The sequence below is a fragment of the Centroberyx affinis genome, unplaced genomic scaffold, assembly GCF_046629955.1.
Source record: "Centroberyx affinis isolate AG114_WGS23_722 - 3 ecotype Tasmania unplaced genomic scaffold, CSIRO-AGI_Caff_v1 ptg001405l_1, whole genome shotgun sequence".
NCBI lineage: Eukaryota > Metazoa > Chordata > Actinopteri > Beryciformes > Berycidae > Centroberyx > Centroberyx affinis.
Genome location: NW_027279886.1, coordinates 80,201 through 107,097, shown reverse-complemented (window position 1 = coordinate 107,097; position 26,897 = coordinate 80,201). Strand labels below are relative to the sequence as shown.

General features: G+C 46.4%; 1 protein-coding gene across 1 annotated transcript in view; it reads left to right on the top strand.

The window, feature by feature from the left end:
- Positions 1-26,897, top strand: part of LOC139649845 (dynein axonemal heavy chain 9-like) — a 100,194-nt gene that overhangs the window by 35,291 nt on the left and 38,006 nt on the right. Inside the window, 22 exon segments of the mRNA XM_071526347.1 lie at positions 81-368; positions 1,900-2,110; positions 2,523-2,650; positions 2,969-3,077; positions 3,265-3,412; positions 4,106-4,280; positions 5,141-5,314; positions 5,550-5,757; positions 5,898-6,063; positions 6,731-6,833; positions 7,736-7,975; positions 11,783-11,944; positions 12,876-13,072; positions 14,912-15,074; positions 15,678-15,801; positions 17,206-17,348; positions 18,857-19,018; positions 19,259-19,492; positions 23,130-23,210; positions 24,044-24,223; positions 24,806-25,036; positions 25,514-25,708. Of these exon segments, the coding sequence (XP_071382448.1) occupies positions 81-368; positions 1,900-2,110; positions 2,523-2,650; positions 2,969-3,077; positions 3,265-3,412; positions 4,106-4,280; positions 5,141-5,314; positions 5,550-5,757; positions 5,898-6,063; positions 6,731-6,833; positions 7,736-7,975; positions 11,783-11,944; positions 12,876-13,072; positions 14,912-15,074; positions 15,678-15,801; positions 17,206-17,348; positions 18,857-19,018; positions 19,259-19,492; positions 23,130-23,210; positions 24,044-24,223; positions 24,806-25,036; positions 25,514-25,708 (3,822 nt within the window).

The following is a 26,897-nucleotide window of genomic DNA, read 5'->3' as shown; positions in this document are numbered from 1 at the left end:
TGATGTTCTTTGGGGGAGCTGAGATGATGCATTGTGTCTTGTCCTCCCTCTCTCTCCCCTGTATATGTTTCCCACTGCAGGACCACTATGACTGGGGCCTCCGAGCCATCAAGTCAGTCCTGGTGGTGGCCGGCTCCCTGAAGCGAGGCGACCCCGGCCGCGCGGAGGACCAGGTGCTCATGAGGGCCCTGAGGGACTTCAACATCCCCAAGATCGTGACCGACGACATGCCTGTGTTCATGGGGCTGATCGGAGACCTGTTCCCCGCGCTGGACGTCCCCAGGAAGAGAGACCTGGACTTCGAGAAGCACGTCAAGGAGTCCGTTCTGGACTTGAAACTGCAAGCCGAGGACAACTTTGTGCTCAAGGTGATCTCGATTTACCCACCGCCCTCCTGGCAGTCCTCATCTCATACTTGTCCACCGCCCTTTATTGAATTCTCTTTTGATTACAACTCAAGAATCTAAACGTTCGTCCCACAAGAGCGCGCGCTTATCGGCAAGCCAAGGATGAAGGCGAATACACTCATGACTTGTCTGTGAACCACCAGCAAAGCCCCCAAATGGGGCTTCATCTTTAACAATTTCGACAGATATTACAGTTGTAGCGCTTTCATTTAGATTTATCTTACTTCTTTCCAAAAGCTATTTACCTCGTGTCATACTGTTTCAGTGGGAAATAGACATTAGTGTCACGCAAGTCTGCAGGATCTGGATGAATCGGGCAAATATTGCAGGAAGCCGACGGTTCGCTACAGCGAGAGTCCAGGTGCCCGAGCCGCTGACCTAATTCTAGTCATTATATTACATACAGATACACACACGCATGCACACACACACACACACACACACACACACACAATAGAAAGCATTATATGTCAGAGACAGATGAACGCAGGACCAGGGGAAATAAGTGCAATCTGCCTCAGGTCAAATAGACACAGGAACCACATAATAACACTCCATCAATGGAGGCTGGCGCTGCACCATGCCACTTAACCCTGACATTGTGTGAGACAGCCACGGAAATAAACAAAGAGGAGGAGGAACGGAGCGAGAGACAGAGAGAGCGAGAGAATGGCAGGGCCGGTCAATAACAAGCATCCACCCCGAGAGCCTGAACTTTTACTGTCTTTGTTTGCGCGGCCGCCCTTTTGATTCTCAGACAACGAGGGGCGGCCCGGCGAGGTGAGGGAGACCGCGTACCTTTAGCGTCAGCCTCGTGGTGGCGTCGGCCCTGGGCACATCAAAGCCTGTAATCAGCCCGGGGGCCTTTGAGAGTCCGGCGCCCGCCCGCGCTCAGGCTGAATGGATCGGGAGTAGGGAGCGGCGAGGAGCCCAGTCGATGGCATCGATTGAGCACGCCAATTGTATGTTTGACTGAAAGTGGGGAGGAAATCTCTCTCTCTCTCTCTCCCTCTCCGTCTCCCTCTCGCTGTTAACACACACAAACGGTGTCACCTCACATCTTTGAATGGGAAGAAGACATTACACCCCGAGTCAATCGGAGGCTCCGAATGTCCTGCGAGGAAGGTGCCTGTCCTCCCTGTTTGGCTTGTGCAAGCAGGGAAGACGGCTCCTGTCCTCGGCTGTAGCCTGTGAGCGGTGCACTAAGCCGCCGTGCTGCATTGCAGTGCGTCACACTACCCCTTGCCATTCTGCATAAAATTATACACAATATGACCCACAATACTGACTATTCAGGATGCGTTTTAATACAATAGAGCGAGCGATACAGTGTAGCACCTAATAAAAGGGTACGCCACCCTGTAAAAGGTGTTTACTGGCATGCCGCATTATCAGTGTCCTCTACATGTTGTAAACAAAGCCCGATCCAGAAGACCCATTTTTTTTTTTAATCCCCCCCCCCCCCCCCGCCCACCGTCTCGCTCTCTGCCAGGTGGTGCAGCTGGAGGAGCTGCTGGCGGTGCGCCACTCGGTGTTTGTGGTGGGTAACGCGGGCACCGGGAAGAGTCAGGTGATGAGGTCGCTCCAGCGGACCTATCAGAACATGAAGCGGCGGCCCGTGTGGGCGGACCTCAACCCCAAGGCCGTGACCAACGACGAGCTTTTCGGCATCATCAACCCGGCGACTAGAGAGTGGAAAGACGGTGATGAATGAGTCCTTTAAAACCTGTTTAACCCGTGTATTAAAATGTGTGTATTAACTCAGGATGGGACGATATATTGAAATTCAATATATCGCGATACAAAAATGTGACAATACGTATCGTTGGGCAGAAAAATGAATCGCGATATTAGCTCCATTTTATTCTGCTGTAGTAATAACAAATGAGACGCTTGCCTATCACAATTTCACAAGCTCTCCATCCAAATTATATTATTTGCACTTTGTAATGACATTTTTAAATTGCTGTTTACATTCAAGCAAGCATGGCATTCCATTACTAGAAAGATTTGTGCCTCAGAAATAAACAGAATTCTGCAGTCATACTTTATTGTGAGATAAGCATATCGTCCCATCCCTAGTATTAACTAATTGAAACTCTTTTTTTTTCCTAGGCCTGTTCTCCAATATAATGCGTGAGCTGGCCAACATCAGCCACAACGGGCCCAAGTGGATCGTGCTGGACGGGGACATCGACCCGATGTGGATCGAGTCCCTCAACACGGTCATGGACGACAACAAGGTGCGAGCGACTTGGGCGGGCGTGCGTGTGCGTAACTGCGTTTGACTGAAGCGGGAGGCGTCACTAAATCAGGATACAGATGGGAATGGAAGTGTGATTTACTCATCTATTGACACGAGGGAGCACTAAAACAGTAGTACCCTTATGACGTATCAGTACAGCATGTGCGTACAGTACAATAAAAATAGCTGAGTGACCTAATCCTGACTAAGGCTTTGTGAGGGACCCAAAAGAATAAAAAAACATGCTGAATTTCTAATCCCTTCAAGTCAATATTTCCCCACTGCATAGCATGTAAACGTCCTATCTGTCTGTTAGGTGCTGACCCTCGCCAGCAACGAACGCATCCCCCTGAACCCCACCATGAGGCTGGTGTTCGAGATCAGTCACCTCCGCACGGCTACCCCCGCTACCGTATCCCGAGCAGGTAGTCTCCTCTCCTCCTCCGCTGTCTGTCTTCCCTTCCCCTCTCTTGCTTTCTGCCTGTCTGCACTACTGACAATATTGCGTTTACATTGGATTTATATTCAAATGTCCTTTTTTTTTTTTTTTTTTTTTTTTTTTTTTTTTTTGCGGGCACCGTAATCGCTAAAACGCTTGTTTTGTCCTCCCAGGCATCCTGTACATAAACCCAGCGGACCTCGGCTGGAACCCGCCGGTGTCCAGCTGGATTGACAGGCGGGAGGTCCAATCGGAGAAGGCCAACCTGACCATACTGTTCGACAAGTACCTCCCCTCTTGCCTGGATACCCTCCGATCAAGGTTCTTATTGTCATGTCCAATAACTTCATTTCAGGTGTCTTCCGTGGCATTTCGATAGTGTCTTCTGGTTGAGACAGGATGTTGGGGCGGGACATAACTTGGGGAGGGGGAGGGGGGGGGAGGGGGTGCAGGTTGGACCGTAACAACCGTGGAAAGTGACTCAGAAGAACTGGATGCTCGCCTGCATTCTATTGTAGAGGGCCGCTCGCCTCCTCGACATGAACAGGAAGCGGAGGAGGAGGAGGGAGAGGAGGAATATTTTGTTCCCGGTGTGAGGCCAAAAATCCAGAAAAATGCACCAGCGTACTATGTTGCCACCGGTATCATTTATAAAGTTGGGCAGTTGCAGGGTTTATATAATTCGAGGGGAGGAGAGGGGTGGGGGTTTGTTAAAAAAATCGGTGACAGTTTTATTGGTAGGAATTTTTATGTACACCTACTGGTAAAGCATGAAGTAACCACTAAAATTATCGTTTTATAGGAAGTAAAAGTAATGGAATTTTGATATAGATATATAGAATGAGAAAAAAAGTGTACATTTTTTACTATTTATTGTTATTGTTATGTTGTTATGATATGAAAAGTAATTTTTCATTTCATTGTCACTTGAAGCACAGCAGTTCTTTTTCCATGCTGAAAGAGACTCAATAAAACACACAGCGATATGGTTACAGTGTGTCTGTCTTTGCTCAGATTTAAGAAGATCATCCCCATCCCGGAGCAGAGCATGGTCCAGATGCTGTGCTACTTGCTGGAGTGTCTGCTGACTCCGGAAAACACTCCGCCAGACTGCGCCAAGGAACTCTACGAGCTCTATTTCGTCTTCGCCGCTATCTGGGCCTTTGGGGGAGCCATGTTCCAGGACCAGGTACCGCGTGGGCCCCTGGGCGCGCGAGACGCTTACTAAGTGCTCGCATAAAAGAGGGAAAAGAATGAGCCGTAACTAAAACAGCCGAACGTTGTTTTTTTTCCTCATCCCTCCGTTCAGAGAGATATTTTGCACTTGCATTATGGGTATTCCACGGTATTATTCAAGCCCCCGATGGTTCTTACGTAACACAACTCTGTCTCTCTATTTATGAAAAGTCATTGAAAGTTATTTTCAGTCGGAGAAATTGCATTTTTTCTTTTTTTTAAACGGAGAGAGAGATCTCCATCTGAAAATGAAGTGGACTCCATTCCGCTCAGCCCCCAAACAACGCAGGCATGGCTGAATTTAAATCAGCAGGAGAGCCGCGGCGAGCAGTTGCTAAGCAATCCAGTTAGCGCTGTACAGTAAAGCGCGTCCATCTAAGTTATGGGATGAAACTCCTCTCCCCTCGGTACAAATGTACTCCACTTTATTTTCCCATCACAGGTGCATTTAAATGCTAAGTGGTTTTATTGACTGGAGAGCCGGTGGTGAATAGAGGAGACAGATACGGAGGGGTGGGGAGGCAGGGAGGAAAGGCGAGGAAATGCCAGCCAGCAGGTGATGAGGCTACTTCACTGTCTGAATGAGACAGATGGATAGATAGGCCTGCCATCTCCCATTTTCTCCCCTTTAACTGTTACGGGGTGTATCTCTATGTTGTGCGATTTATTTGTCTCCGCGGCTCGTATTCACACCAGCGTAGATCCATAGCCACTGTATCTGAGGAGAAAAGTAGAGAGGAAGTCATTTTTGAGTATTGATGTGCCGCCTTCACCCCCCCCCCGTGCTTCTCTGTGTGTGTACTCTGTGCGCAGCTGGTCGACTACAGAGTGGAGTTCAGTAAGTGGTGGGTGACGGAGTTCAAAAGCGTCAAGTTCCCGTCCCAGGGCACCGTGTTTGATTACTACATCGACCCCGAAAGCAAGAAGTTTGAACCCTGGTCCAAAATGGTGCCCAAGTTTGAGATGGATGCAGATGCACCACTTCAGGTACAACATTTTGTGGATTATTCATGCAACTGTTTGATGGGATTACATAGGCTCCATCTACTGGATGTATTCTTACATTATTTTACCAGTTAATTTATTCTCAAAAGCCAGTGTGATGCTGATAGAAATGTCAGTAATATCTCGTCCTTTTGTAGTCTTAAGAGGTTTTCAGAAAATAAATCCCAATTAATGAAGGATTAAAACATGAATCAATGTGTGTGTGTTCTACGTGCAGGCATGTCTGGTCCACACCACAGAGACGATTCGGGTCCGTTACTTCATGGACCGGCTGCTGGAGCGCCGCCGGCCCGTCATGTTGGTCGGGAACGCCGGCACCGGGAAGTCCGTCCTGGTCGGGGACAAACTGGGATCGCTGGACGCCGAGAAATACCTGATCAAAAACGTCCCCTTCAACTACTACACCACCTCTGCCATGCTCCAGGGTAGGCGCTAGTACAGTAAAAAAATGGCCGCCGCTTCGACCATCCTGGAACGTTCTAGCCATTCAAGTTCTGTGGTCACACCTTTCTCACTCATCCTTTCTATTCTACCATTTCTGCTCCTCCGTTCATCCCTTCCCTAGCGGTGTTGGAAAAGCCCCTAGAGAAGAAAGCAGGACGCAACTACGGACCCCCGGGCAGCAGGAGGCTGGTCTACTTTATCGATGACATGAACATGCCAGAGGTGGATGCGTACGGCACGGTCCAACCGCACACGCTCATACGCCAACACATGGACTACAACCACTGGTGAGTGGTTTTTTCCACACTTTTTTTTATCGCATAACATTATGTTTAGTTCGTGACTTTTTACACAATCCTCAGAAAATAACCCATAAGTGGTGGATTTGTGCTTTACTTTAATTGCTGAAGCGATAGACGGTTTCAGACTATTTTTTCCAGGCATTTGCGTATAAAAGGATAATTCAGATAATGGAGTACCAGTAGTTGATCGGCGTAATACCCCCATAATTCAGGCTGGAAATGTCTTTTAGTATTCCGAGGGATCCCCGCCTCGGTATCAGTATGATACAACTTTTACGAGTGTCAAACGTCAAACGCGCGAGCGAGGGTTGTATGATTTTCCTTAAAAGGATTTTGTTGCTCGTCTCCCTGACACAGCGAGGGCATTCCGGACATGGTTCCACTTCCTCAGACACAGGCTGACTGGTTTAGACACGGTCAGCCCATTAGAGATATGCTGGGAGGATTTCAGGTATGAAATTGAGAGGAAGGAGGATGTTAGTGAGCCACGCCAGCTTAAGTGAGAGCTGAGGCGTGCATATCAGCAAAAGTGTTGGGGGGTGGGGGATGTGTGTGTGTGTGTGTGTGTGAGAGCCTGCTTGTGTGAGTACAGGCTGTTGAATAATGATTTTTGTGCATGTTTATGTGTGTGTGTGTGTGTGTGTACTCACAGGTATGACCGGAGTAAGCTGCTTTTGAAGGAAGTCCACAGCGTTCAGTACGTGTCCTGCATGAACCCCACGGCTGGCAGCTTCACCATCAACCCTCGATTGCAGGTGCACACACACACACACACACACACACACACACGCAGCACGGCCTCAGTCACAGCACATCTCGTCCCGCCGATTACGCAACGAGTCCCCGAGGCGACATGTACAGTCCCCCCCCCCACACACACACACACATTATCCCGGACACATCCATCCCTTTCCAAGTCGTCACTCTATATTTGTCTCATTATGCATTTGGACCGGTCTCCGTCCATTTGTTTGTTCATTTGTCACATTTTGGCAAAACGCGGGGCAATTATGCGTCTCAAACTGCATTTTGGCACTGTCAAAATGACACTAATTAGCCTAAGGGGTTGCTACTACTGTTTGTTTGTTTGTTTGTTTGTTTTTTTTATTCATTCGTTCGCTCGTTCATCCATCCATGGGATATCTTGGATCCCATTGATTGGATTTTGACAAAACTTGGGGAAATGATGCATCTCAACACTACACTTCTGGTATTTTAAGAATTACACTGATTGGCCCAAGGGGGGGTCCGACATCATTTGTTTGTTTACTTGTTCGTTTGTTTGTTTGTGTGTCAAATGCTATATCTCAGGCACCACTGATCCAATTTTGACCAATTTGAGGAGATGATGCATCTCAACTATGTTCCAGCATTTACAAAAATCACTGATCCAATTTTAAACATTTTGACATTCACCACTACATTCCGATATTTTTATAAATTACACTGATTTGCGCAAGGGGGCCACTACAACTACAGGTCAAAAAATGAAAAATGAATAACTAGTCATATTTACATTTCAAAAGGTACAGTCAACTGAGTGACTTAATCCTGTCCTACACAGTACACAACCACAAGGTGACATTTGCTATTGGCCCAGAAGGCGACTGGAACTCATGTTTACTGTTGCCCTTTTTTTTAATATCTCCCTTTACAGCGCCACTTCTCGGTCTTCGCCCTGTCCTTTCCCGGAGCGGAGGCCCTGAGCACCATCTACACCTCCATCCTCTCCCAGCACCTGCGGGGAGAGGGCTTCAGCGCGGCCCTGCAGAAGAGCTGCCCCGCCCTGGTCCAGCTGGCCCTGGCCCTGCACCAGCGGCTCTCCTCCACCTTCCTTCCCACTGCGGTGAAGTTCCACTACATCTTCAACCTCCGAGACCTCTCCAACATATTCCAGGTGATAAGTAGATAGAAAATATACTATATAGCGGGGGGATTATGCACGTAGATATTCCTGGAGTTCTTCAGCTCATCCTCAAGCTCATCTTTTCACTATCAAGTCACCTGGAAAAAGTTAGCATACTCTCTCACATCATTCCCCTTTTCCATTTCCAAAGATGAGTTGGCTGTTTTGATTTGATTTGCTCCGAGTGTTTTGACGCCGCTCGGCTTCCCGCGCGGAAAGAGTCAGGGCTCTGTCACTAATTTCTCATCTAAATGATTATTGATTTAAGAGATTGGTCTGAAAGCGCCGAAATAAGTCTGAAATAAGTGTAACAGAAAATAGAATGGATTTGCACTTCCACGGGTGTTAGCGATGATTTAATGTATTTAAATGAATATAATATCAGAGCGCGCGAGCTGTCAAGGGAGAAGCTTTCGGGGCGATATTTCTGTCAGAATCCTCCACGGTTTCATGGAGGGCAAGGCTCTCTCATTTAACACACTCCAATGTATAATTAATGCTTTAAGCCAGTCAGCCGTAGGAACTTCATTTTTCATAATTCCATCTCGGAGTCCATAAAGGGAACTCTGGGAACTTATTATTATATTATGTATGGAAAGCATAGGTGGATTATGTTACAATATAGCGTTATATCGACCTCCAAGCGGCTCTTTAAGTATATTCTTGTTTTGGCTTATTTCGCGTATGACTAATGGCTCTTAGCAATTATAATGAGTAGATTTCACATCTAACCTTTAATAGTGAAGGACTGGGGCTTCTGCACTTTGAGATTAAGCATAATTAAAAAGCTCGGGCCCCCGATGACCCCGCGAAGTTACCTCTCGCACCCTTGATCACACACAACACCGCCTTCAAGTTCAGCCGCACCGGCGCTCTTTGAAGCCGGGCCCGTTTGAAGAGCCCATTCTGCGTGTTTTGTTGGAGATCTTTGTGTGTTTCTTTTTTCTTTTCTTTTTTTTGAAGGGTCCGCGCAGCGTGACTGGATGTCAAGCGACTACAGAGACGGGAGCGGGTGTCAAAAGCCTCCTCGCCGCTCCTCTCTCCGCCCAGCTGCCTGGGTAATAAGGAGGAAGAGAGATCGGGACTCAGACATAGCCTGGAGCTCGTTTGAAGTTTTCCGCCCTAACTTATTCAGCTCCTGGCTCTAACACCTTAGGACAGCCGGGGGAGAGATGAGCCCCGCCTCGCTCCCCGCGATTCCTCCACTGTACCTCTCTCTGCTTTCGCACCTTTCAGAAGTGGGGGGAAAATATCTGATATGACAGTACAAACGCTTTCTGTAATTTTTCGAGTGCAAGGCCTAAACGCTTGTCACTCAGAGTTTTCTATTTTGTCGTTTCAGATGTTTACCTCAGCCGAAATAATTGGCTCACTTTCCCGCGATTCGGCCCGTTTTTGTTTTTTTTTTTTGTTTTTTTCAAAACCTCGGAACACGGGGATTTAGCCAAAGGCGACCATCTCATTATGATCATCTCTAATGAGCCAAACTCGGGAGGCTCAGTGTGAGCCCGAGACGCTCTCTGCAAAGGTGTTTCTTTTCTTTTAAAGGGGGACAAAAGAACCGGGTCCAGACAACACTCAAGGTCGCATCTTTATGAGAGCATCATTACTGTTGTTCGCAGTCAAAATCCTCAGGTGAAGTGGGTCTTTGTAGAATAATGAGCAGCAGCTTGTGCCAGCAAATCCCTCCCTCCTACTCTCATTCTTTCCCACTCCCCCCCCCCCCCCCCCCACCTCTGTCTGTCTGTCTGTCGCTCTGCCTCTCTCCTCGTCTCTCCCTGAATCGCTCGCGCTCACTTTTCCCGGGCAATCATTAAACCCCGTAGCTGGTCCATTAGACTTAAGCGAACTCCAGTAGCCAAATCCAACTAATAGGACAAGACAAAACAGTTTGGCATCCGACTGGGAGTGTTGTCAAAGAGCTCTGTTAGCTCCATCCCCCATCCGCTCTCCCCCTTCGGATAGTTAGCCAAGGTTCGCTCTCTCGTTCTCGCCATGACCAGCGGGCATATCCGAGGCCTGTCTTCTCGGCGTCACCCTAAATGAGCTCCTCGAAACACAAGTGGAAAAGGGGGGGAAGGGAAGATGGACAGAGCGGAGGAGGAGGACAGAGACAAGTGAAGGAGAGAGAGAGAGAGTACTCGCGAAGCCGAACTGTACTGACTGCACAATATGTCTGTATGATGCGCTGTGGAGAGTCAGCTGGGTGCATTTGTTAGCGAGGGGGAGGGAGGCATCGTTCGGGGGGGTGGGGGGGGGGGGAGGCTCAGAGCAGCTGTCAGGCTATGAGGAAAGCAAGCCCACTGCAGACAGCCAGACAGACAGACCGACAGATACACGCCGACACCCAGAACTTTCTAATCCCCCCCCTCCCTCCCTCTCCTCCGAGTCGAACAAAAGCAACGAGAGAACGAGAGATCAGGGACAGAGCGGATGAGATAGTCTGCCAAAAGAGGGGAAACAAAGTTCTCTCTCTCTCCTCCTCAGTTTGTTAGCGCGGTGTCGTTCTGTTCGGTCGGTGTGATGAACGGCGAAGCGGCGAGCGCGGTCGTTGTATGGACTCGCCATATGGTGTTTTGTTTTGCCCCGGCGCTCTTTTGCACAGTAGACGCACATACACATACATTAAAAAGTCACGCAATCAGAGCGTTAGGTAACTTGCACAGACTCGAGTGAACAGTTTGACGTTTGAAGATGAATAGTGGCAATAACCCTGGCTCAGTTTGAATCTTGAGTACACACACACACACATTTGTATTACTATACTTGTGAGGACCTTCACTGATGACATTCATAACCTCTAACTCAGACTTTAACCCTCTCCACTACATGTCCAACCTTAACCTTTACCCTAAACTAAACCCATTTGAATTATTTTAAGCTTAATTCTAAGGACATTGGGTCCTCATAAGGATATAAATACAAGAACACACACACATGAAAACACACCTCCCATCTGTGTATCATTACACAGTGGATTTAGCAACCAATTGTCACATTCATCGGGCTCAGATAGAGAGACGGATCGGATTCCGCCGGCTTTACCCCCCCCCCCGGAGATGACGCCGTTGATTAGAATAAGTTCTGGGGTTTGGAAACACACAACATCTGCCTGCCTGCCTCCGCCTCCGCCTCTTGGGTGGCGGCGTGTGTGTGTGTGTGTGTGTGTGCGCAGAAGGGAGCCGAGAGTGTCTGGGCGCGGTCCCCCCCTTCCTCATCCTACACGGCACCCGTCGGGTGAGGCGCCTAGATCGCACTTGAGTCACGACTGGCTGCGTTGCGAGCACCCCCGTGGGAAAAGCGTCACGTTCCACCGGCCTCCTCTGGAGACGCATTAATCCTCAATCATCCACTAAACACTCGTCTGCTCATTGTCCTGATTTTCTCTTTTCATTTCAGCTTTTAGCCCTTTATTAGAATACTGGTTCTGTTTGTAGGATGCAGAGATATGTGAATAAAGGATAGACAAAGACGATTAGAGAGTGAAACAGTGATCTTTGTTGTGAACTCAAACACCCTTTGGAAGCCTTACAGTAGTGTGCAGACTCAGATTTTTCACGTGCCAACAGAAGTTGCGCGCTTTTATCCTGGTATGCAGAAATATTTCCCAGACACTGAGAAGAAAGCAAGCTCTACCATTATATTCTTGAGTTCCTCTGACACACCTGCTAACAGCTCAGTATCCACTGATTCACCCACAGCGACTATACTGTATTTTCTTCCTTGTTACAGTGTAAATGGGCCAAATCAGCCTCTGGATTGAAACTCTTTTTTGCTTTCCCTCCCCTCTCCGCACAGGGCATTCTGTTCTGTACCAGCGAGTGCCTGCGAAGCCCTCCGGACCTGCTGAAAATCTACCTGCACGAGTCCAGGCGGGTCTACCGAGACAAGCTGGTGGAGGAGCGAGACTTCCAGGCCTTTGATAAGCTGCAGGCGGACACAGTGAAAAAGTTCTACGAGGTGAGAGTTTTACAAAGTTCGGCCGGGGGAAGACAAGCAAGGAGGGGAACGGAGGGAGGAGAAAATCATTAGGCTGCCCGCTCTCGTGTCTGGACCTGGACATCAGTGGCCAACGCAGCGAGGAGAAAGAGGAGAGGAGAAAAGGAGAGTTGGAGGAGGGGGAGGGCGGGGAAGGGGCCAGAGGAGGGTTGGAGAGAATACTAATCAGTGGTGTGGGGTCTGGCTGTCAGGGTCTGCGCCATCAGCCCAGCAAATTGGAAAACATTTTAATGGTTTTCTGTCCACTGCTCCCTCACTACCCTCCCCGGGTGTGTTGCATACACACTAGTCATGCCACATTGAAGAACCTGACAACTATACGTGTACACGCACACATGCAGAAAGAGAGAAAGAGAGAGAGAGAGACAGAGAACAACTCTACCCAGAGCTCCGCCATACATTATTCAGAGCCCCGGCACCTTCAGTAAACTTATGACAATTTGCCCCCGATGCCACAGAGCAATATGCACCATGTTTCCCCGCTATTTTTACATGTAAACAAGCAAGCCTTGAGAGACAGCCGCGCCGCGCTGACGCCGGGAAAAAATAAAGAATGCAGTGTAACATAATAAGAACGAAGAAATGGTAGAAAATTCAGCGTTTGCTCGCACCCACCGCAGCGGGGGCAAGTGAACAAAAAGGAAAATTTCCTAAGAGGAACAACAACCGCTCTCCGCTGGAATGTTCGGGGGGGCCCCAGCAGTCGCCGGGGTGAAAATGAACTAGGTCACCCTCCGCGCAGCTGTGATATTCAGCTGTGTCCCCTGTCCAGACCGTTTAAGCTAAACACTAGTGTTCTACTGACAGGGAAAGTGTGTGCGTTTGTATGTTTACCACTGCTGTGTGTGTGTGTGTGTGTGTGTGTGTGCGTCCCCCCCCCCCCCCCCCCGAGGACGCGGAGGAGACTCTGGAGCAGACCAGGGAGATGAACCTGTACTGCCACTTCGCCCGCGGGTCGGGGGAGGCCAAGTACATGGCCGTGGAGTCCTGGGCCAGCCTCAACAAAACCCTGCTGGAGGTGCTGGACGGCTACAACGAGGTCAACGCCGCCCTGAACCTGGTGCTGTTCGAGGACGCCATGGCTCACATGTAAGCCGAAAGTGAAGAAAGAGTGAAGGGGGGGGGGGGGGGGGGGGGGAGTGCTTTTGTCAGTCGCTTTGTCGTCTGTCGCGGAAATCCAGAGGCTCTCGAGGTATTTGGGGATTAACAGTTCCATTTTACAGTCTGTCAAAAGCGGAGACAGGCAAAGCTGCAAACATTCACTCCGCCTACAGTACATCATGATAGGCTAACAAAAAATCAGACTAGAGGTTACATTTTGGTTACAGAAATGTGTGGTTTGGGTGGGAATCTATGGAAATAATGGGTAAGTCCCACAAACTTGGTGTATTCCTTTTAAGTGATGAGTACATAGACACCAAATCCTCCATGTGTCCCCAGTAGATCATTAGCTCCGGTGCTCCATGCTAACACTTTAGCAATAGGAGGGCACTAGCATTATCTCAAAAGTGGGAAAATGAGACTTGTAGCAACTCTAAAGCAACATGATGAGTATTGTTAAATGATATGCAGCCAAGTCTGTCAGTTTTGTGCAGGAAATCGATAGGAAATTGGTAAAATGTACGAAATATGATACAGTAAGGTAGCGTTTTGAACTAGCAAGAACTACTTTCCCTGTTTCTATGGAAGTGAAGGTGGTTGGCAATGAGAGACTGTGTACAGCTAAAAATCACTGTGCAGCGGATGAATACGTGCTTGCTCACCTGAAATAGTTCCAAAAAGAAACCTGGCTAAATCAGCTATATTGAGCTTATGATATTTCATTTTTTTTTTTTTTCATTTGTGAATCTACAGGCTATATAGTAAAAACCACTAACAATATTGTATCACTAAAAGGGTCAGTCTTCTATCTTCTTACTTTGGATAATGCTAGTGGCCTACTATCACTCAACATAGTGTATGTTAAAAGTGGTTCTCAACGTGGGGTCCGGGGACCACCAGGGGTCCTTGAGGGCATCCCAGGGGGTCCCCAGCAAATCGTTAAACTTCATTATTTCATTTACAAGCACAATTATAGAATGTGGGAGACTGACTATTTTGATCATAGTTTCATTGTTATCTCTCTCCCTACAATGCAGACAGTCACTGAGTTCTGGACAAAATCATATCTAACAATAAAAATATTCTCAGATTTGGGTCCGAGGGACAAAATTGCATCAAATGGGGGTCTGTGGCCCTAATGTGGACTAAATTAGGGGTCCTCGATATGAAAAAGGTTGAGAACCACTGTGTTAAAGTATTAGCATGGAGCATATACTGGGACACATGGATGATTTTGGTGTCTATGTTCTCATCACTTAGGTAAGTTGACCAATCTCCTCAAAACTTGGTGTATTCCTTTTATGTAATCAACTACTGTATTTATTTTTATTTTATTTTTTTTATTTTGTCAGGGAACATGTACAAAAACATTAATCTCATTTAATGAGAAGAGATGCTTTGCACCAGATTTAACTACTAGCTAATTTCCATCAATTTCCATCCATAAAGAAGATGCAACAAAAACAACAGCGATTCATTTAGCATTTTAAATGAAGATCGAGGGAATATTTGCCTGCTGAAAAGTATTTTACTCACGACACAAAGTTTAGATTCTCTGTACATGTCAAATAAAGTGGAGATGATGAGGATGGTGATGATGCGAAATATCAAACTAGAGAGAGACAGAGAGAGAGAGGGAATCTGAGTTTTGCTATTTGTTTTGTGAGTCAGACAGTCTCTCTTTATCTTCCTACTTCTGGCTCTCTGGCATGCCTCCCTCTATCTTCTATCTATCTCATATCCTTCCACCGATTTCTCCCTCCCTCCCTCCCCTCCCCTCTCCTTCCCTCCCTCCTCCCCCACCCTGTCTGCACCCCCTCCATCCAGCTGCCGTATAAACCGGATCCTGGAGTCTCCGCGGGGGAACGCCCTGCTGGTCGGAGTGGGCGGGAGCGGCAAGCAAAGTCTGACCCGGCTGGCCGCCTTCATCTCCAATCTGGAGGTTTTCCAGATCACCTTGAAGAAAGGCTACGGCATCCCAGACCTCAAGGTTGAAGGGGGGGGAAACATGCTGATGAGCACACACAAGTCATGTAGTCTCATATTCAGTCTTAAAACTTGAATTTCCTTCAAATAAGTGAACAGTTTGGTGGGATAATTCCATTTTGTCAGCAGCTTAAAACATGGCAGAATAAGGCAATGTTACTAATGTTACTTAAATGACATTTGATAAAAGAAAATTCCTTAAAACAAGTCGGTTTGCTTTGGAAACGAATTACATATTTCCCCCATTGGCAGATTTTTTCATTTGTCTTAAGAAAAAATATGATTTTAAGCCTCAATACCAGATTAAATGACTTGTTAAGATGGGTATTTTTGCAATATTCTGCACACATACTCAGTGCTTAGGTTATCCAGGCAGGCATAAATCAATAGAATTATAGTGTGTCTATTGTGAAGAGAAAAAGAGTGTCATTTTTAGTATTAGAGGTTGGATTTGAGTCATGTTATGTATCTAAGGGAAATCAAAGCCAGACGTAATCCTCATGTAAACACAGTAGTGGTAATCCACACAGCCTGCCTCTCACTCTGCCTTCTCCATCTCTCTCTCTCTCTCTCTCTCTCTCCCTCTCCCTCTCTCTCTCTCACCCAGAGTGACCTGGCTTCCCTCTACATCAAAGCTGGCGTGAAAAATATTGGCACCGTCCTCCTAATGACTGATGCCCAAGTGGCAGACGAGAAGTTCCTCGTTCTGGTCAACGATCTGTTGGCATCGGGTAACGGCGGCCTTCGCTAATTACCGCATGTCATGTCGCAGGAGAGAAAATGCTCTCGCTGTTCCACAATAACAAATCACTCCGGTGTCATTTTCGCAGCGTGGTATTACTCATCCCCCCCCGCGGGACGTCACTGTGATGAAATGCATGCAAATCACATCTGCGTCTTTATTCTACTTTTTAAAGGTGCTATACAGTATGTAGCATTTTTAAACATGAATCTATCATTGGCAAATTAATTGTGTTATAATTTGGTAGAATTAGCGTGAACAAATGAGACCGTGGCTGAGATGACTGGCAGCCTCTATCTCACACCAGTGGTATTGTTAGTGCTCCTGAGAGGATGCTGTTTTCTCAGTCAAAGATTTTCTCTTTTGCTTTTCTGAAGAGGATAAACTCGTTGGAAGTGGGTTTTTTTTCTTTCACTCCTTCCACCATTTATGATGTTAAAAGACCCCCTGAAACAGCATCTTTACTTCCTTGATTTGATGTATTATTGTTGAGGCGGGACATAATGCAGTGAGGCATCAAAAAACAGTGGAATAGGAGAGAAGGGCAGTTTTGTTTGATGGGAGCGGCGGAAATATATAATCTAGTCTTTATTTATATAGCCCTTTATCACAAGCATGTCTCAAAGGGCTTTACATAGCATCATATACAGTACATGTCATATACTACATCATATATATGCATATTACATACACATCATATACATCCTATACTATGTCATATAGGTTACATATTTCATATACATACTATACATCATATACTACGTCATATGCATCATTTTATGTACATACATACAGCATATACCATACTACACAAGCACACTCATGTCTATGGGCAATTTAGAGTCTTCAATCCACCTGACCTGCATGTCTTTGGACAGAGTGGTGGAAATACTAGTGATGATTTTATTGGCTTATTGGTTTTATTTATTCCTACTGGTACAGCATGAGGTCACCATTAAAGCTACTGTTTTCCAGGAAGTAAAAGTAAATGGAGTTCATTTCACGGGGACTTTAAGTGATGTTAAGATGCTGGACGCAGCACCTTTAAAAAAATATTTGAACTCTTAACACTGCTTGTCCTTGTTCCTGTGAGGCTGTGACTTTAAGCAAACCTCTGCATTAGTATGAGTCCTCAGTATGACCCGGTGCTGTCAACACCTCTTTTTACACACCTAGACTTGATACGAGAGTCTCTCAATGTCTCTCGGTCTCAGGTGAGAGTCCGAACATGATGGGAAAGTTCTGGAGAAGTACTGCACAAGTTCAGCTTAGTAACACATGTCAGCTGAACAAACTTGAATTCCAGTCCCTACGGTAGATGACCACAAGTGATTGCCTCCTATAAGCTCGGTGTTCTTCCCAGCGGTAACGTGGATGCTCTGATCTGTTCCAGGGGAGATTCCTGACCTGTTCCCGGACGACGAGGTGGAGAACATCATCGGCAGCGTGAGGCCAGAGGTCCGCGGCTCGGGACTGATGGACACGAGGGAAAACTGCTGGAAGTTCTTCATCGACCGGGTTCGCAGACAGCTCAAGGTGAACCGAGCCAGATAGGCCGACCAGCACAAAGAGCTTTTTTTTTTCACTTTTGAATTTCCCTGCTAATGATACCAAAAAAGTAACTTTCAGCGGGAACTCCTCAGGAGAAAAGTTTCCCATTAATCTCTCTCCTACAGTCGCGGCCGCATTTGATCTCCGGCCTCTCTTAATATAGAAATGGCATGCCGCCTCACGCTCTAATTTACGATTCAAATAAGAAAAATAACTCAGGACTTGGCTAAACAAATGCCTCTCCCCTGACAATTTCCTTTTCATGACATTCTCGGATGAACCTAAACGCTTCTATCTGCTGCGGGGGGAGCGGACGCCGCTATAAATCACGGGCCTGAGCAGAAAAGCCACTGTTTAGCCGGAGATAACGTCGCCCACATGTAGCCGCTTTGTTCTCCCGGGGGACAGAGGGATGCCAGGGGGTCGCTTATACTGTCATTATTACAGTGTACCCCCCCCCCACCACCCACTACCCACCCACCCGCACACCCCCGCCGCCTCTCTCCCCGGCTCAAGCTTTCCCCGGGTTTGGAGAGTGAATAAATGAGGGAGGTAATCCCACGGGAAGGGACTTGGAAAGACTGGATTCCTATCTATCTATTTCCCTCTCTCTCTCTCTCTCTCTCTCTCTCTCTCTCACACTCTAATTCTCCATCAGGATAGAAAGGGCTCTTCCTCAATAAAATGATGGTAATCTCCCTTATATACCTAATATGGCTCCAGTGTTCAGCTGTCACAGCCAGAACATGCTATGTTGGCATAGTAACAGCTCAGCAAGGGTTTTCTGGATGGTGACTTGCAAGGAGGTTCAAAATATTCATTATATGATATTATGGCAGGGTAAGAAAAAACATATTAAAGCAGCTTTGGGAACTGTTTTGAACTGATATCAGAAAGATTTTTAGGTCCAACGAGTACGCATGTCGTCAACTTTTGGCCCTATATTTACGTTTTCAATGTCAAATGTCACAGCAAATGTAAGGATGAGTATGCAACTATTTATTTTCCTGGAGTTTATCACTGCCAATAGTCTGCAGTTGTTTTGTTTATTTTGGATAGTCTTAATGGTATCAAGCATTCGACTGAGCTTGCCAGCAAGCCAGCTGTCAGTCCACAACAATGAAAATAACTCTGCCTCAGCCCACAGCTCACCACAGTCTTTTAATTTACATGCTTTGCTGGAGGGTTTATTTGCTTAATGATGTAGCCGAAAATAATTAATTCACAGTTTTTCTTTCCCCCTCTTGACCATTCAGAAGTGCTGATCAGAATATGAATTCCCTTCCTCTCCTTTCTAATTCTCAGCCCGCACTTGCTGTACTTTTCCTTCCAGTGCAGAGAGAGAGAGAGAGAGAGAGAGAGAGAGCTTTCAAAGAAAATGACTATGTTCTAGCGGCTATTATATTGCGAGCTGTATCAGGCTTTCCACTTGATTCCATTTGACCTTTTTGTGTGTGTGTGTGTGTGTGTGTGCGCTTGTGAACGTATCGCAGGTGGCTCTGTGCTTCTCTCCCGTCGGCAGTAAGCTGAGGGTCCGCAGTCGGAAGTTCCCGGCGGTGGTCAACTGCACCGCGATCGACTGGTTCCACGAGTGGCCACAGGAGGCGCTGGAGTCCGTCAGCCTGAGGTTCCTCCAGGAGGTGGAGAATATCGAAGTGAGAAGAGCACACACTGTCATATGCACACATGGATGAAGCCGCCCACCATAATTATGTTCACCCTCCGAAAATATCATTTCAAATGTCAGGCGCCGTGACACAACGTGATATCAATTTCAAGATCAGGCAACCTAAAGCTCACAGGTTTTTTTTTTGCATTTCCGCTCAATCCGCACAGTCATCTCCCCTTTTTGCTATGAAGTAACCAGCTCTGTGACTCGTGTGTCATTCCTCCAGCCTGACGTGAAGGAGTCGGTCAGCAGATTCATGGCGTACGTCCACGTGAGCGTCAACCAGACGTCCAAGGAGTACCTGGCCAACGAGCGGCGCTACAACTACACCACGCCCAAGTCCTTCCTGGAGCAGATCAAGCTGTACCGCTGCCTGCTGGGCCAGAAGAGCAGGGACCTCACCACCAGGATGGAGCGGCTGGAGAACGGCCTGCAGAAGCTCAACAGCACCTCCGCTCAGGTCCCGGCCATAGGATTTAGAATATGTCATATTTGTGTTTACATGATTTCATCCATACTGTGCCTTTATGTCAGTTTCCACTCTCCGAAATAATATTTCTGCCTACAGTATCTTTACCCCTAGTAGTCAAGATAGCTGTCGGCGGCCTTGGCTACAGCCTGGGCTATATTTACATTCTTGGAAAAAGCTGATTTTTATTCCACATGTTAAAATTAAAGAGAATTAAAAACCCAAATCTGTGTAAAGCCTTATATCTAATGGTAAGAAGCATGCTACTGAAACTGCCATCTGCTATTGGCTGATCTTTAGTGATGTCACCACCTGTTGTACTCTATAGAAGGTGATATCACCTGGCACCAAAGATCAGCCAATAACAGATGGCAATTGCAGTAGCATGCTTTTTACCATTAGATATCATGGTTTACACAGATTTGGGTTTGGGGTTTAGTTTCTCTTTAGTGGACCAATCCAATAAGTTTGCCTGTGCTAAATATATACAAAGATATGGCATGACAAGACAATTGTACAGGACACATATTACACAGGACAAGACTTTAAATTACACAGAACAGGACACAAAATGACTCAAGATAAGTCTAATTGAGTCATTTTATTCTGAAATGCTGTCCATACTGGAATTAAATTCTTAACAGGTTTGTCGCTCAATATTTTGAACGCACCTTCAAAAATGTTACCGCTTTGTAAACATCGTTCTTTTATTAGCTGCAGTAATGACTTCAACATTCTGCATAATTGCTTGCTTTTAAGTCGGTAGTCATTTTATCAAAGTGGGTGTCCGTTTTTTTTTTTTATCGATATCTTGTTTTGGAATGAAACATTTCAATTATACAGTACGTTTTGTCTTTCTACACCTCCGCCTATTGATCTCCTCAAATTATACACATACACTCGCCAATATGTCCACCAGCTTTTCACATACACACACACACCAATTATCCGTGTGGAGGTACATGTGGAGCACAGCAATACCTGGCCTGCTTTTTTAATTTTTTTATTTATTTATTTATGTTGTTTCTGTTGTCATCTGAAATGTTTATACGCCTCATTTGATGTCTAAATCTTTCATATCTACACCTGGACCCATATGTTCAAATGTTAATATCACAACACCTTTATAAGCGGAGAGGCATATGAATAACGCAACAGAATGCCTGTATCTGAAGCCACTGTAATTATACTGGGTCCACTGTGCTGGGGAGTGTAGAAAACACACACACAAGCGCTTTCTCTCTCTCTCGCAAGACATCTCCGCTGTTTTGCATAAACTTGCCCACGCATTCTGTATCATCACCAAATCTCATGCACACACACACATGCATAAACACCCCACACGCATAATCGCCCGTGTAACGGTGACGTCAATGTGTTGATAAGCCACAGAGTGTCCTGTGTTTATGTATCCGTTTGCCAGGACGTGTACTGTAGGAGCCAACACACACACACACACACATATACGTAGGTGCTGTATGGTAATTGAGGCGCCTCCTAATTAGAGAGCGCACCCTTTGGCCCTTTACAGCAGCAAGCTACCATTAATGCACCTGTGTTTGTTAGTGTGCGTTCGATAGTGGTGTTATTTTACATAGCATGCAAGAGGATTCGTGGCTCACCAGGGGCTGCGATCATCATGATAAACAAGGACCAGCAGGGTTAAAGCTAAGGGTGTGTGTGTGTGTGTGTGTGTGCGCATGGTAGGAGATGCGGTATGAGTCATCGGCTCCCCTGAGAACACATTAGAGGGGGGTTCCTGCATGTTGTTTTCCTCTTCAGCTTTTGTGGAGGAACTGTCCTGCCATACTTGTTGGCTGGTTCAGTAGTGTGTGTGTGTGTGTGTGTGTGTGCGTGTGCGTGTACCACAACAAGCCCTTGTCAGAAGATGAGTGGGCGGACACTGCTGCACGGAATCCATGCACACACACACACACACACACACTGGACTTTTTGACAGTGTAAAAATGCTTCAGGGAGGTGTTCAATGCGAGCGCTCCAGCCTAATCTCCAACCGAATCTGTTGACTCCTGACAGCTCTTTACATTTAGAAAGAAAAATAACAAAATCACAGGGTTTCCCCTTAAAAGGATAATAACTGCAAATGTTTGACTTTTCTTTCGCCTGACGCACACACACACACACACACGCACACACACACAGCCAGATGTCTCTTTGTTCTGTGAATGAAGCCGACGAAGCTACGCTTAGTCACCGCGCCAAAACGCCGAAATCCCTGAAACTCTTTTGAATTCGAGTGTGTGTGTGTGTGGTTTTTGGAATCGGTATCGGTTCCGCGCTCGAATCTTATCTTCTTTCCTTAAAGAGACAATGCCATCCCACACCGCAAATTCCATCCGCCACGCAGCGCGTTGATTAGAATCTGCATTTTAACATTAGCGGGGAGGGAGAGTGGGCTGTCGTCTATCTGTGGGAGACGCAGAAGGAACCCGAAAGCACATAGGCAGCCCAGATGTATTGAATCTCACCGTGTCTCTCAGCAATTAGTTGCTCCCTCTCCCTCTCTCTCTCTCTCTCTCTCTCTCTCTCTCTGTCTTTTCTCGCGCCTATTCATCATGTTGATGGCTCACTCGGTGCTCGTCTAATGTTTCGACTGGATTCTTCGCACAGCGCCGTCTCAGCCCAAAAGGGTTGTCTACCCGGCACCCTCCGGCCTGATTTCCTGTTTGTTAATTAGCTGAAAGACAAGCATGAAAAACAGTCTGTTTTTTATTTCCCCCGTGCAACGTTTTGATGGAGTCGGACGGCAATGCAAGAGCCCTGTTTGCAGGGAGTTATGAGGAGTCGGCAACAGCTTTAATTTGTCTTTACCGTGGTCCTTCCTAGTGTTTGTGTGTGTGTGCGTGCATTCTTCTGATAACAGTTATTTTTCTGCAGATATGCATTGCCATTCATCCATTCTTGCCCCCTTTATCTACTTGGACAGAATAAGAGTTTTCCATGCTATGGATTAAAAGGTCATAGGCTCGGTACACGGTGCAATCCTGCGGGGCACAGAGGCTTTTTCCACAAAGGTTTAGGCCCTTTTTTTTTTTTTTCTTTTTTTTTTTTTAAAGCGTATTCGTCCAACTTTCCTAAGCCCCAGAATCCTCTTTGGCGCTTTGAAGAATGGCGAGATGTTTGGTTTTCAATTAAATTGCCGTTCAGCTCAATCAGTGATTATATCACTAATAAGATCTAGCAATGAGACAAACAACAAAAACAAATGATCTGTCTTTCAAAACCGCTCAAGAGATTCAATTAGATGATAGCGATAGATTCATTAGTGCCCATGACATACACGCTGATTGCTACTTATAACATTTAATGGGACAAAAATAGATTATTGTCAATATCCCACCCCTTTGGTCTGTTGACTGCTCCCCTCATATTAATGCTCTTTTCATCCCCCTAACTTGTGAAGCTTAGGGATGCTTTGCAATTTGTGTGTAATCGTGTGTAACTTCAATTAGAATTGCGGATGGACTGGTGAGCATAGTTTGGATTGGGAGATACACTTTGATTCTGATCTGGGGGATACGACGCACATGTTTGTCTGATCAGTTCATCCAGACACTCCAGTCTTGGCCGTAGTACTTCCTCACCTCCCTGTTCGTCCCTCTGACAGGTGGACGACCTCAAGGCCAAGCTGGCTGCCCAGGAGGTGGAGCTCAAGCAGAAGAATGAGGACGCAGACAGGCTCATCCAGGCAAGAACATTCGCTCCTGATTACACTGCAAAAAATAAAAGTCCATCTGAAAGCTGCACTAGGCAAGATTTTCACGTAAAAATACACCTGTGACGAATCGAAACTTGAGAGCGAAATCCAAACGTTAGATCTTTTTCCTCTCTCGTCCCTTTGATATCTTTTGATATAAAGCATCACAGGCCGGCGCTTTGTAGTTTGCGGTGCAAATTTCAATTTCAGTTTCAAGCAGTTCCCTCTCGCTGCCATTAGGGGCCGCCAACGTGCGAAGTTGCCTAGAGCTGCTTTAAGTCACTTTAAGTTGGATATTCAGTCGTAAAATCGTACTTTCGGATGCGATGCACCTCATGGATCTGGAAAGTAAGTCATTCATTCATTCATTCATTCATTCATTGCACTCATTGCAATGTCTTCAGACGACAACCAGGGTCATTCACTCGCCTCTTCTCTGCAACACTGCTGAATTGTATACAGTGCTTTGCAGAGAAGAGGCGATCCTTGTTCTCAAAACAATTGAAAAATGAAAAATTCTGCCAGTGGTATGACTTGATAATTCCACTTGCTTCCAGTGCAGTTTCATAGGATTTTTCTAGAAACAACTGTCAATATCTTGAAACAGCAGAATAAGGCAGATCACTCCACTAGTATCAAGGAAATGACCCTCGATGCAAGAAAATTCATGAAACGAGTTGATTTGCATTGGAAACAGTTGAAATTTTAAATCATTTTAAAGACTTAATACTAGTTTAAATGACTTTTTTTGCAGTGATATTTGAAAATAACGCCATGCCATTGCAACTACGCCACTAATGATAACTCGTGTCTGCTGGCTCCAGGTGGTCGGGGTGGAAACGGAGAAGGTGTCCAAGGAGAAGGCGGTGGCCGACGAGGAAGAGCAAAAGGTGGCGGCCATCGCGGTGGTGGTCAGCGGCAAACAGAGAGACTGCGAGGAGGACTTAGCTAAGGCCGAGCCGGCTCTCATCGCGGCACAGGAGGCTCTCAATACACTCAATAAGGTCTGTTATCTCTCACTGCGTCTTATCCACCTGCCATATCATAGTGGTCTTTCTCAGGTCCAGTAGTTTTACGAGGGCTTGTAATGTACTTTTTTCTTTATTTGATTTAGTTTTCCCAGCTTCAGTGGAATAAGTAGTGTCCACAAAGGCCCCGTTCTATATAAAAGACTATTGAATCACAGGATTTGCCCCGGTCTAAAATAATGGCTTCTCTATGTTCTGCAGGCATTTTACTTCATCCCAGCATCCCATGTAGGTTTATGAGCAACCTGGGGGATTTTCAAAACACCCTCGGTGTATAAGAGGTGCTCCCTGTTCAAACAAGCAGAACAGACGGTTCAATCACTGCTTAGAGCTCTCTAAAGATGCCCTAATTAGAATTCTCTGTTGTCTTCTCAAAGTCAGCACAGGTTCCACTTCTTTTTTTTCTAACCCTTCCTTTTTTCTCTCTTTCCCCCCCCCCCCCAGCAGACCAGACAGATACGCAGTTGTTTCAAACTCAATTAAATCGTCCTCCTTTCATTTCTCATCCATTGTCTCCTCTGTCCTCTCCTCTCCTCCCTCCCTCCCTCCGTCCGTCAGAACAACTTGACGGAGCTGAAGTCGTTCGGTTCGCCGGTGGTGGCGGTGACCAACGTGACGGCGGCGGTCATGGTGCTGATGGCGCCCGGCGGCCGGGTGCCCAAGGACCGCAGCTGGAAGGCGGCGAAGGTGATGATGGCCAAAGTGGACGCCTTCCTGGACGCTCTGATCAACTTCAACAAGGAGAAGATCCCGGAGGCTTGTCTGAAAGCTATTCAGCCCTACCTGCAGGTACGGACACACTGGCCCCTTATTCATAAAAGCCAATGGTAACAGCACTGCACTAAATTTAACGGGGGGGCGATTACAGTGACACAGCCACATTGCCGCCGCCTTATTCTTAGCGACAGTCCAGGTGACAGCCAATGAAAATCAACATGTTAATTAGGCGTTACAAATTTAACAGCCATCCTGATTATCGAGCTCAATGGAGCGCATACTAGATATGTCAGAACAGCAGAGAAAGACAAATTCTGTGCAAATCCACTGCTTTCAGGTTTCCAAAGACAACGATGTACTATTTTAACTTATTTCTACCTGTCACATTTATTTCTAAGATGTACCGTCTGGCAGCAGGTGGTATTTTGGGCGATTATGGATATGTCCAAGGGGATCAAAAAGGGGTGGCGGTGCAACGCAAATGGTAAAAGTGACCCGGTAAATCACGTTTATGAGTAAGAACACACTCGTGTCGTTCCTCCTCTCCAGGACCCCGATTTCCAGCCGGACCTGGTGGCCTCCAAGTCGTACGCGGCGGCGGGCCTGTGCTCCTGGGTCCTAAACATCGTCAAGTTCTACGAGGTTTACTGCGAGGTGGAGCCCAAGCGCCAGGCGCTGAGCAAGGCCAACGCCGAGCTGGCCGCCGCACAGGAGAAGCTCACCACCATCAAGACCAAGATCAATGTAAGGCGTCTCGCTGTACTGTGCATGCAGGGAAGTTCATTTACTAAACTTTAGTAACCTTTTGTGCTATAGGACAGGACAAAAAAGAGACATTAGCACTAACAATATCACTGGTGTGAGATGGAGACTACCATTTGTCTTGGTCTCATTTGTTTACAGTGATTATACCAAGGTATCACAATTAATATGACAATGATATAATGATGTTTAAATACTTCATGTAGCACTTGTCAAAAAGTAGCATCATTTGTTTTACTTTAGTGCCAAAAATCACTTTGTCACAGTGGGTGTCACTTTTTTCCAAATGTCATTTTGGACCAAAACCCTTAAAATACAATAACTTTAAATAACACAGTACACAACTAATTTCAGTATGTTAGTACGATAATTAATGTGTCATTTCAAATTTGTTTACTTAAGCATTTATCAATACACAGGATATGATGGTAATATTCCTTGTGCCATAATTCAAGGTGAGCATTCATGTAGAGGCCCAATAATAATAATAATAATAACAAATTGTAATTAATTTTAACTCAAAGAACTAAAAGAAGCATTTGTTGCCAGCAGGTTTTTTCATAAGGACTGCTGTTTGGAAATAAAGTCTAAACCTAAAGCCACATCGTCAGCAAGGATATGAATTCCTTTATCAAGGCCTGAGTGACAGGAGACACATTATGAGCTTGGCCAATAATGATATACCACCAGCACGCCATCAATATAAAGCCGGCATAAGGGCTATTAAAGGCTTTTACTGTTCATTAATCTAAAACCACATCCATCAACCCTAAAAACCATATTGATAAAACGAGCTGTAAATAATTGTCGCTCGGCGGCGGGTTGACATCCAGCCCGTCACGCCGCGGGGGCGGGGGGGGGGGGGAGAGAGAAATAGGAAAGCTCCGGCGTGCCTCGCTTACATCGGACCCCGCGGAGTGACGACTGCTAATAAGATCCAGCGTGACTTCTCGCTGTCATTTTTCAGCCCTCCGCCGGCCCGGTTGAGCGGAGAGCGGGTTCGGAGCCAAGGGGAATTAGCAATCCTCAAACCAATCTACTGAACCTGTGTGCCTCTCCACCGATTAATCCTGTTTGTCCTTGTGCTAATTGCTTCCATATGCCAAATAAATCCATAGTGGTGGCGGGGAGGGGGGGGGGGGATTGATAACTTTTTAGCCAACTTTTCAGA